We start from the raw sequence: 12,520 nt of genomic DNA, 5'->3' as shown, positions 1-12,520 counted from the left end.
TTGATGTTGACAGTTGCCTTAACGGTGAGTGTCTTGTCATTTCTCTAATGTATAGGTTCGCTAGACGCAACCGAGACGGCCTGATCCTCTTCAACGATCTACAAGTAGGCCACTACATCATCCTAGGTCCTGCCGCTCCCACCCGGTTGAGCAGATCCGGAGTACACGCAACCATCGACCTGTTCATCTCCAATATGGACAACATCACCGACCCGGTTGTACACCAAGAACTCAGCTCGGACAACTCCCCAGTGGTAGTCGAAGTTTGATCCTCTGATAAGGGGCCATCCAAATACCACGTGGACAGATTTTTAACGTTTTTAACCCGTAACGTAACGCAATTTCACATGTTTTACACACGCAAAGTAACGCTTCGCTGAATAACCCCCCACCCCTGAGCGCGTTATGTATTATATGATGATCCCTTTAAATTTTGAAAACCGGTTCTTCATAATCTACGAAATAAAATATCCACACCTTTAGATAGATAATCATTTTATTCTCTTTTGTTCCCTTTATTTCTCACCCTGCTGCTGTCAACTCTATCCAAAATAAATAAAAAATGGTCAGTGTTCCTGTCCTGACGCCAGCTGATCGACATCAACAAGTAAGCGAGCACAAAATTTTCAACGGCTGTGATAGGTATAAAGTTTTATTTTTTAATATAAAGAATTTCAATGTCAGCAACGGTGCACTCACTTCCGATTGAGGTAAGTTTTGTTAGATTTCTAAATATTGCAAAATTTAGTTTGGCTTATTAATTGCAGATCTTCGAAAAAGTGTTTTCATATCTGACATTTAAGGATTTACGAAATGCTGCTTTGGTATGCCATAATTGGAATGAAGTGTTACTCGGCGCGAAGTTTCAACGATGTTTACGGGTGGAGCTGCAGTCAGATTTTTCTGATCAGCTACCTAAAGAGCATAAAAAACTTATTGAATGTTGCAGAAATCTTTCAATAGTACAAGATTTCAGTCCTGCAATTACAGCAGATGACGACATAAATAAGCTATCAGAACCGGAAGAAAACATAGCTAGCATAATTTTTAGTACCAAAGAACTCAATAGTTTGCAAGTGATAAGCAGGTATTCGAGCTTAAAGAATATTATTCATGACCGCCTCTCTGAACTTCCATGGCTGAAAGAATTAAGGATATCATTTTGTCATCACAAGACAGTCAAACGTGATACAATTTCTGGGGACGATGTTTGGCGGCTGCAAAGTGAAAGTTTAGAATGTTTTAAACTAGACCAGCGGGGTCCCAATGATCTTTTTCAATTGATGACGCCCAGTTTACGAGAACTGCATCTAACAATAGACTGCAAGGAAATATTTGATATAGTTGTTATGTACTGTAAACAGCTTGAAGTTTTACGACTAAAACTGATTGATATTGAAACACTAGATAAGATTATGGATCTCCCATACCCGCTTTTGAGAAGTTTGGAAATCGGAATTTACGATGATAAAGAACTGCAGTTAAATTATTCTCGAACAGCTAATCTCAATGAAAATGACCAACGTGCAAAGAAATTCGTCCAAAGAATACCTTCTTTAGCTGAGCTTTCCGTACGGAGTAATGTAGTGTTCCATAAAATATTTCCCACTCTGTGTTCTGTAAAGACGAAGTTACAAGACTTATCGCTCCATAATATAGAGTTGGACGCAAATATACTATTAAATGTGCTTTTGGTTCAACCATTATTGGTAAGCTGTAGTAGACATTGCCTGTCATATTGTTTTATAAACCTTTTTTTTACAGCGTCTCTCAATACACCATTGCGAAATTACAAACGATTTACCCGGCTTGCACATTCGTGTTGCAGGGCTTAAACATTTACGCTTGATAAATGTGGTGAACAATATACTTTTGGAGCATAATTTTTGTGGATTAAAGTCTCTGGAACTGTTTCATGGTTTTAAGTTCGGAAGTGATTCAATCCAAAAGGTGTTTATAAATTTTGGATCAATTGAGGAGCTACTAATCCATTACAGAAACTCGGTAATATTTCAAGTTTTGTGTTTGCCACCTATGATTAAACTTTAGTTTTTTTTATAGCTTGATGAGGACGCATTAACAAAACTGCATCAATTGTCGTACCTGAAATCGTTAACATTACGATCTACTGAGGTGACCGCTCTTCAATGCGAATCTTGTAAGCCAATGTTATCTGTTGAGAAATTAACTATGTATAGTTGTTTTATGCTGCGATATTCAGCGTTTATCGAAATAAGGCGCGTATTTCCTGCCTTGAAGCGCCTGCATGTTGATAGTTGTCATATTATAGATGACACAAGCGCTGCTGACGCTGCTGTTGACGGAACCTGCGAGTTGAAGCTAAGGCAGTTATTTTCGCAATGCATAGTTTCATGGCATGATTCTGTCCAGATTACTCCCTTAACTTTGAAACAATTGCTTTTGTGACAGTGCATTTTTCTCGTGATTGCATTCGTTTGGTGTAATGGTTACCATATGTATTTGTCTAATTCCGCCTCGTCGTGGATTTCATATTGATTTTATGTCCAATTAGGCACCCTAACTATTTTCTATATAACAATCAAGAACCATTTTTATGCTAGTTTTTAAAGCCAAGTTGGACAATCTTTTTTGTGTTCCCAAATGCATGATCTTCAACGAAAGATAAATAGCAAAATATATGAACATAAAAAAAAACAAATAAAATACGTAGCTACACTATTGTTTATAGCTAATATATCTGAAATTATCCTTAACATATTTCGTGAAATTTTATGTTAAAATTTTAATATTCTAAATTTGGATTCTAGGTGCAAACTTTTATTCTAAAATTTAATTTCAATTTCAAACTGCTATGGTTTCATTAACATCGTATTCGTATTCGTTATAATACAAATTTATGCATTCATAATTATGGCACAGCCATGATGACGTAGAGTCTATATTAGATACATTTGCCTAACAATAATATCTACATTTTAGTACACGTTTCTATAGATTTCCATTACTGGCAGGCTTCGACCGGCACACATATCGTAACGCGCTTCGATATGGCAATCGTAGTACGAAACCCGACAGTTAGGAACGAATGATCGCAACCCTCGAGTGCAATTCTCATCGATTTCGAAAACTTCCGATGGTTGTCGAAGATAGCTGTTGTCAATAAAAAACTCACGAAGTTCTGGGAAGGTTTGTACAATCTGCTGTGCACCGGTTCCATCAATCATACAGCCAACCAGTCTCAGTTTCTGAATTTTAAGATCCCCACATGAGACCCAGTCATAGTCCTGCAGTGATAATCGACTGAATTGGATGTTATTTAAAAGTTTGAGTTTATTTAGGTAGGCTATCGATGTTCGCTGGTGGAACTATAAAAAAAATAACTAGATATTGAACTATTTATAAAATGTGTACAACATACCATACTGATTATTCCTGGGTTACCACCAAAGTTAAGCCTTTTTAGCTTTGTGTACTGGTGACAAATTATACCGAGAACGTCGACTGCTGGTTGGCAACTGTACAAAAATGTCAGGTCCTCAAGATTCGGGAAATTAGGCAGAACAAAATTTTCGTTCTCGTTGCTTAATGTAAAGCTTGTTATACTTTCTGATACAACTGTCATTTTTTGGCTAGTTTGTTCACTGACAAAGCTGCACCTTTCAAGCGACAGTTTCTCTAATTTCGTCATTTTATGCATGGTACCGAAGAACAATATCGCATCAATTTTTATACCCACCAGACTTAGAGTTTTCAAGTTTTTTAAACTGCTGAAACAACCTCCGACGATGGTGTCCGAATAACCTACATTTAAGTACATATCCTCCAGGTATGGTGTTTGTTCTAGAACCTGCTGAAGTTCTTCTGCCTGCGGTGTAACCCATAAAGCTAATGTGATCAGTTTGTCAAACGGTTTCATTGCTAGTTGATTGAGTGAAACCGCAGATGTAACTGAAATTTCTAAACCCTCCAATTGTTTCCGGAGTTTGGTTATGACCGAAATGCAGTCGTCATTTAATACTACCATATTGACGGTAATCAAGTTTGGACAGTTTACGTCTAGCGTTAAAGCATTACTAAGCGGAGCACGAAGATTTAGGCACTTCAACGAGTCAAATTCGATCTGGAAATTTACATCACCACTTTGCGTCTCATTGGGATGTAAGTATACACTAAAATGGGTTAAATGGGGCATTTTTTGTACTAATAAATCTTGCACAAGTCCGCTATCACCATCGATATGAAACCATTCTAACGGGGCATTCTCTAAAAATTCTTTCAAAAGCATTTTTGTATCATTGTTAAGTTCGTCACATCGTATTGACGCTTTCCGACTGCGGTTCCATAGAATGCTTTCTCGAAACGTTGTTAATCCTTGCTTCTTTGAATTCAGCTGGATACATAATTCTCGACAAAACTTCGGCCCGAAAGCCAGGTCATACCATTGACGACATACGCCAGCTGCCGTGAAGCGCTCGCTGCGACTAAGATGCTCGAAAATTTTTGATATTATCTGTAATAAAATGTTGTTAACCTTTGTTTAAAGCGTCTGCAGTAAATTTGACTTTGCTCGAAAAACACCCCACTTGATTGAAATTCGTTTCTTCCACGAAACAAGGTGGATTTCTGTGTTTCCTTACCTCGGGTGGTAGAATTGAGTTCATAATCGACGTATATTTGAAATTCAACTGAGATTTTTTAACCTGAAAATTTTTAATAGAAATCGAACCAAAGAACAGCATAAGCCAATGAAAAAGCAAAACAGAAAACAGCTGATCTGTCAGATGATAAAGACTTGTTCACAAATTACGCTCTTTGGTGAAGAAATCTAGCATAAATTCCAATAATGGCGAATGTTACCAATGAAATTTTCATAAGGGGTGTAAAATCGAAGGCCTATCATTTTTGCTGTCTTTGGAAAGTTAACGCTTAGTGATGAAATACACTAAAAAGCGACTTTTTACGCGGCTTTTTTTACACGGATTCCGGAATTTACGCGGTTTTTTTACGCGGCACGTATCCCCCGCGTAAAAAGCGACTTTAGTGTATATACTTGCGAGTCGCGTTTTAAAATAAAAAATAAAGCTTGGTAAGCAGTAAAAAGAAAAGGGGGTCAAGAAATTTCACGCTTTTTACCAAACGGAATTTTGACAGCTGAGAATGCTTCACAGTAATGTTATCTGTCTGGGTTCCACTTGGTTGCTGCATTTTTCTTTCACAAATCAAAACATCTTGGGACCAGCGTTGCCAGGTCATTTTTTTAAAAATCTGGAAAAGGCAAAATAAAAATCTGGAAAAAATCTGGCGGTCATTTCGTAGGGTGAAAGGTTAATTTTTCGGATAAAAGTCTTGAGGTACGCAAAATTTGAGGTGACAAAATTGCAAAATTTCGCGCCAAAATTGAAGTGATGACCTTTTTGCGGAACAGAGAAAATAAAATCTGGATAAAATCTGGATAATTGGACATTAAAAGGTGTCTACCTGGATACATGTTCAAAAATCTGGATAATCCAGCTAAATCTGGATACCTGGCAACGCTGCTTGGGACTGAGAGACAATTAACTGCCCGATTCTTCCTGCACCTGAATGGGAATAATGCCAACTTTTTTTCTTTTTTCACGGGAGCTATTTTGAATGTGTCCAAACCATCAACGACCGTAAATAATTTTATTGTTTTGTTAGATTAGAATTTAAGATATTTTTAAAATAAAAATGACAAACATTCTAATTGATAACTAAATTTTGGGAGATTTTTTTCGGTCATGCATCGAAAGTACAATATTACAATTCGAAATTTCGATGCATGCTCGAAAAATCTTTCTCAGTCATACACACCAAATTTTCATTGCTGGAAACCAGCAACATTTTGCTGATTTTTGGTGTGCTGTGTTTCCAGCAATCTGTTCAGCAAAATGAAATTTGCTGATTATTCAGTAATGCTCAATTGCATAAAAATGACAGATCGTTTGCTGCATGTTCAGTAAAACAAAATACAAATTGCTGATTGTCAGCTATGACAATTTGCTGTACATTCAGCAAAGCATAAATCAATTTACTGGTTAACCAGTTTGTTCAAGGGAACCATGTTTCCCTCAGGCACCAGCTTCCATCCGCCCATCGGATCATAGCCAAATTACTGTTGAACTAGAGATGTATGATTATCATTTCAACCTTTAAGTTCATCTAGCCCAACAGTGACTTAGCTATGGTCCCATATCCGCTATCAGGAGCTTAGAGATGATCCCATACCAGCTACACAGCGATTTGGCGCGTTTTACTAATGTCAGCTTGACGTAAAATATTTTGACATATCAATTCTTTCGCTGGATTCCAGCAAACATTCATTTACTGTTTTCTGTTCAGCAAATAGATTTGCTGTATTTTTGCGAATCACTGAATCGATTACTGGTTTTCAGTAAATTTATCAATGAAATACTGGTTTACAGCAAAAATAAAATTACTGAACGAAATTCAGTAAACTGTAGAACTGAATTACAGTAAACTTTTGAAAAAAATGCTGTGATTCAGTAAACAAGTGATTTGCTGATAAACTTTCAGCAATGTACTTTGCTGAACCATAAAGAGAATTTTTGGTGTGTATGTTTTCTAATTTCCACGTACAATTGAGAACAAAACGCAACCAGAAATTTGATGCTGTTTTCCAGCAAAACCGTTAGATTACTGATAATACAGCAAAATAAGTTATTCATGGTTTTGCTGATATTACAGCAAATAAATTGCTGAAATACAGCTGAGTTCTGTCAGTTTCGTTTTGCTGAAAAACATCAGAATTTATTTTGCTGGATGAATTGCTGGTTTTACAGCTCGGCAAAATCCAGCAGATTTTGCTGGTTTACAGCAAAAAAAATTGAGTGTGTGCCACTATTAATTATTCTGTACCAAGCGCAATGGAATCGTTTGCGTTGCGTTGACGCAGCCGCAAACGCAGCCACAACGTCCATTGTGTTTGGGCCTTAAAAGAAATTTAGTGTTACACTGAAAGAAAATCACACGCTCATACCAAATGCTCTTTTCACATGAATACCAATAAACCAACCCAATTATTTTAACATGTCGACCCATATCGATGTTTAATGGAATCCATCATATTTTGACGTGTTTCGGCATTTGACACGTTTTAGTATTGAAATCTACGTTAAAAAGATTGGTTTTGGTATGCTTGACATGGCAAACCGAAGTGTAAGACACTTGATTTTGTGCTGTGAAGTGAAACGCAAGTGTGTTTCACTTTAATATAAAATGTTTCATCTATTAGCACAGAAGTAAGTGGAATCCACTTGGCAGTAACGTGTCGATTTTTAATAGTATACTTTCGGTTCCTGATATCATTTCAGCTGCGTGCACTATAAAAAAAAATCGACACGTTCTGGTGAAGTGGATTCCACTTACCTTTGTGCTAATAGATGAAACATTTTATACGTGGAATACATTTACGGTTCAGTCATAATGCCGCACTTAAACTTCAATAATGAGACACAAGGTTTTCACGTGTCATCTATTTGATATTTAAGAGCATCGTTTTGAATTTATAATTAGTGCTATGGAAAAATTAATGTAATTTCAATTGGATTATATGTTGCATTCTAAATGACAATCTGAGGTAGAAAAATGGGTCTCGTGTGGCATTGCACATAAAACATTAGAAGCAACATTATGAGACATTTTAAATATATATTGGGCTTATGTTTGGATTTTTTTTTTGAATGTAGCTTCTAAACAACAAAGACTCTTATAATCTACAACATTTTTTTATATGAATTAAGTAACGAATAAATTATAGTAAATTCGGTTTGCATTACACCAAAATGCATTTATCTTTAATTCATTCGAGCCTCAATCGTCTGTAGAACCAAAAGAGTCTACTTATTCAAGGAAGTCTGGTTGGTCCACTGATGGTTCTGTTGCTGATGTGTATACCTGGTTACTGTAACCGTTGTCCTGTAGAGAGAAAAAATACATTTAGAAAAATTATGCTGCAAAAAAAATTTAAAGTAAAGCGCACCCACCTGCAAAATAATCGTGGTTTGGTTCTTGCTCTCCACGATTCAAGCCAACTGCATCTCGGTCAGAAAACTCGCAATCTCTGGGATATTACTCACATTTTTTTTATGCGCTGCAAATAGAAACCAATGTTATATACTACTTTATGGATAAAATATTTTCAAATGAATCTACGTACGTATTATAATATCACATATATTGCTGGGGAAACCATAATTTTTAGGCATCTCATTCCATTCCATTTCGTTTTGCTATGTCATGCATACCGAAATCGAACTCCTAGCATTCACGTTACAATGCCGAAACACGTCGAAATACCTTGGATTCCATTAAAAATCGATACGGGTCGACATGATAAATTGATATGGATTCGTTTATTGGCATTCGTGTGTAAAAAACATTTGGTATGAGCGTGTGATTTATTTGCAGTGATACCGTCAAAGATGACTATAGAACAAGATACCTGACTTCCAGTAGACGGTTAGAGTTCTAGACTGTTGAGTTCTCGGCAATAAAATCTAAGTGTGTACTGAAAGTGAGATGACCGCACCGTGAAAGGATATTGAAAATTAGATGGCAGAACCCTTGCCGTCATCATTAAATTACCACAAATTACAAATTAGTTAGACTTTCGTTCACGCGCAGTGACAATCGTGTCCGCTGCATACTGCAAGAGTCAGATATCTTGTACTATTAATCTGTGGTACCGTTCATCAGAAGAAATTGTTTAATTTAAGGTTATGTTTTTACAGCAGTTGGTGGGTTCATAGCGTGTTGGAATTGCATTTTCTTAGTTTAAATCTACCACCGTGAAAAAAATCTAAATATTCAAAGTTTCCCGCGACGTGAACTCGTGATAACTCACTGCAAATAGAATCTTGATGGGTAAAATACTGCCTGCCCTTAATCCTCATCATTTTTACTGCAGCGCTAGCTGTCAACCGAACAGTCATTTTAATCCAGGGGGCTTTTGTGGCTGTACAACTCCATACATTTTCCATCTACCACTCATTGATTCTGGTACCAGCGTTTCTGGTACCCACTTTTTGGTTGGTTTGCCCTAAAACAAGTGTAATAGAGTAAACGTCCCATTTTGTCGGTAGATTTATTCTCGAGTAAATGTCGTTTTAGATGGAAAAAACAAGAGCCCAACATTTGTTTTCAGTACAATGTGCACTTTCAATGAATGAGATAAGTTTTGTAAGCATTTGAAATGAAATATTACCGCCGTGATGAATTTATGATTGGTAGGCAAAATGTTGACGTTTATAGGCCACTGTTTCAATCGCCTATTTGCACCATCTGTTACCGTTTCTGCGCTGCGTCCTGAATTATGATGACAACGCTAGTGTCAAATTGGGAACCACCAAAAATGTGTGAAATTGCAAGACGACGTTTCAGACAGTGTTGTTGCGTAAAGACTGTTATAGCACAGACTAACAGACGTAACACTGGAACCTAGCTCCATCGCCACAAAAAAACGACCACTTCAAAATTTCCAATCGAATAACAGTCATCGCGCGATAACGCCGTCTGGGGCGCCTTTGAAATTTAATTAAATCAACATTCATCGAGTTTATGATCTACAACCACAGACTAAAAGATGTAACACTTAGAACAAATTTTCGATAAAATCATCCTTCGGATGATACCAGTACTTTAAGATAGTAACCACAAGGCAATCGAATTTTTTTAAATTTATTTTAATAACATAAAATGGTAAAATTTATCGAAAAATAATTATAACAAAAATTTCGTAAAATAATTGAGTATGTCGTTTCGATTGATATTGCTGACCTAAAACATCGATTTGGTCTAACCCGATTTTTTTTTCTTGGTGGCTACATACTGTGTTTTGAACCCCGATTTTCGTAAGCGCTTGAATCCCAGTCGATATGAAATATAAATCATGCACTCAAAACAACGTATCCAACCATGAAGCGAAAATATTGCGTAATCCAAGCAATCTTCGTTTGCGTTCAATGTCCGCATCTTTTCAATGTTGTTAAACTCCAATATTGTAGCTTTACAAGCAAAACAGTGTTGAGCAGAAGTTGTATTTGTTGAGGAATTGACGCATTTTTATCAATCATTGTAAGAAATAAGACTGAAAAAATCACAACACGTATAAGTATAAATTTTTAATGATATATTTTGTGATTTTTGCCCAAATTTATATTTTATCTTTGATAGATTAATGTCGGTATTGCAAATTTTCAATAATGGAGTATTATGGTTTTGAATGAATTGAATCCTAGATAAAATTTCAAGTTTAAAAAATGACTTATTTATTTACTTATTTATTTAACTACTACCAACAGACATAAAATAACTTGTCCTAATGGCTTCTAATAAAAGTCTTCGGAACAATGACGAAAATTTCGATCGTAAGACTCTATAAGATAAATGAAAATCAAAAACTAGTGACACTCTGTTGAAAGCACGCTGGATACCCAAGATGGCACTATTTGAGCTGTAGTTGGTTCGACGAAAGGGTAAGTGCAAGGCTGGAGTCCTTCGTAGGGTTCTAGTAGGAGCGTTCAGGTTGATTTGACGGGGGGGCAGTAGATCCGTGATGTCAGGATACCAGAAACTAGCATAGCGCGAGCGGTTTTTCGGCGTAATTGAAGAGTATCGATCTGGAGGAGCTGGCACCGGTCCTCGTATCTGGTGTCACGCATGGGCTGCTGCCAGGGAAGCATTCGAAGAGCGTATCGTACAAACCGCCGTTGAATGCCTTCGATTCGATGGATGGCATTGTTGTAGTGAGGGATCCAAACTGTAGAACAGTACTCCAGTGAAGACCGCACAAGCGAACAGTAGAGCGTAACTAAGCAATGAATATTTTTGAAATCACGTGTCATTCGTAAAATGAGGCCCAGTTGTCTGGAGGCTTTCGCTACGATGTACGATATGTGCTGTTTGAAGGTGAGTTTTTCGTCCAGAAGTACGCCGAGATCTTTGATGAATTCGACCCTCTGAATAGGGGAGCCGTTTAGAGTATAGTCGACATGTATTGGTCGGTGTTTTCTGGAGAAAGTTATCATGGAGCACTGAGTCGGGTTTAGTACCATGCGATTCAGCTCGCACCAATGGGCGAATATATTAAGTTGTTGCTGAAGAAAAGCGGCGTCGGCAGCATGTTTGATTTTATTGAATAATTTCAAATCATCAGCAAATGCAAGACGAGACCATTTAACGGAGTAGTGCACGTCGTTGAAGTACAGCAAAAACACTAATGGGCCAAGATGACTACCTTGAGCAATCCCGGAAGTAGCGGAAAATGATTCAGAAATTTCATCGTCAATTTTTACACTCAGAGTATGCCGTCGATATGACTCAAGCCAGCACAGCAAGTTACCGCTGAAGCCATAACGGTCGAGTTTAGCGACAGCAATGCGATGGTTTATTTTGTCGAAAGCGGCAGAAAGGTCCGTATAGATTGTGTCCGTTTGAGATCGTTCAATAAAGCTGTCGATTACGAAACTTGTTAGGCAGAGTAAATTCGTTGTACAGGAGCGTTTCGGAAGAAACCCATGTTGTTCGTCGGCAATAATATTATGGCATTGCGAGTAAATAGGTTGCAGTACGGTTAACTCGAAAAGTTTCGATATAGCACACAGGGCAGATATTCCACGGTAGTTATCAATTTTCGTGCGATCGCCCTTTTTATGGACCGGGAACACATATGCATGTTTCCAGGCAATTGGAAATCTTCCTGTGGACAGTGACAGGCGGAACAAAAAGCTCAATGGTAAAGTTAAACCAGGGATACACTTTTTTAACAATGTGGCTGGGATACCGTCCGAACCAGGAGAGCAAGAGTGTTTCAGTTTAGTAGCGGCTGCAAGAATCATGTCGTCATCGATGTTAATCGAGGCCATAGAATGTCCGGTAGGGAGAACGTTGTTTGCGGCTTCAAGAACTTGATTATCAGAAAGAACTTCATTGTTGAAAACGCTCGAGAATTTTCTGGCAAACAGCCGGCATATTCCAGTGGAACTATCAGCTTTCTCGCCAGCTAGCTCCATAGAGGAAGGCAACCCTGATTGCTTCCGCTGCAGGTTAACGAAATTCCAGAACTTTTCAGGATCCGTCTTCAGTTTACTCTCCATGTGCCGTCTATAGTTAGAGTAGCAACGTCGCCGTAATTTTTTATATTCGTAATTTATCTGACGATAGTGCTCGCGTAAACAAAGCGTACCACTTGCTGAAAATTTTCTCAATGCGGCGTTTTTCTTAGTTTTCAGACGACGTAGCGCAGATGTTTGCCAGGGAACATTTCTCCGGTTACGTACTTTGGGAACGAAACGTTCCATCAGTCCGTAGCAGACAGAAGAAAAATCGCTGACAGCCAAATCGATGTTGGTAAGATTCAAAATATCAATCCAATCTACGTTTAGTAGTGCGCTCAATAAACCGTCATAGTTAGCTCGGCGAAAATTAAATCGGATCGAGTTAGATGTAGTCGGCTGATCGGTTCTAGATCGTTTGTCGAGAGACAGTACAAGAGCCGGGT

General features: G+C 37.7%; 2 protein-coding genes across 2 annotated transcripts; one reads left to right on the top strand and one right to left on the bottom strand.

The window, feature by feature from the left end:
* Window positions 1-570: 570 nt before the first annotated feature.
* Window positions 571-3,556, top strand: LOC129724707 (uncharacterized). Its single transcript, XM_055679830.1, has 4 exons — window positions 571-710; window positions 768-1,709; window positions 1,765-2,004; window positions 2,062-3,556. The coding sequence occupies exons 1-4, from the start codon at window positions 678-680 to the stop codon at window positions 2,425-2,427; spliced, it is 1,581 nt and encodes a 526-aa protein (XP_055535805.1). The 5' UTR covers window positions 571-677; the 3' UTR covers window positions 2,428-3,556.
* Window positions 1,482-4,746, bottom strand: LOC129724706 (F-box/LRR-repeat protein fbxl-1-like). Its single transcript, XM_055679829.1, has 3 exons — window positions 4,620-4,746; window positions 3,401-4,492; window positions 1,482-3,347 (listed from the first exon to the last, which is right to left on the bottom strand). Exons 1-3 carry the CDS (start codon window positions 4,719-4,721, stop codon window positions 2,958-2,960), a joined length of 1,584 nt encoding a protein of 527 aa, XP_055535804.1. The 5' UTR covers window positions 4,722-4,746; the 3' UTR covers window positions 1,482-2,957.
* Between the last annotated feature and the right edge of the window lie 7,774 nt (window positions 4,747-12,520).

Source organism: Wyeomyia smithii, chromosome 2 (assembly GCF_029784165.1).
Source record: "Wyeomyia smithii strain HCP4-BCI-WySm-NY-G18 chromosome 2, ASM2978416v1, whole genome shotgun sequence".
NCBI classification, from domain to species: Eukaryota; Metazoa; Arthropoda; class Insecta; order Diptera; family Culicidae; genus Wyeomyia; species Wyeomyia smithii.
Note: the sequence above shows the minus strand (reverse complement) of the source record. Positions and strands in the feature narration are given on the sequence as shown.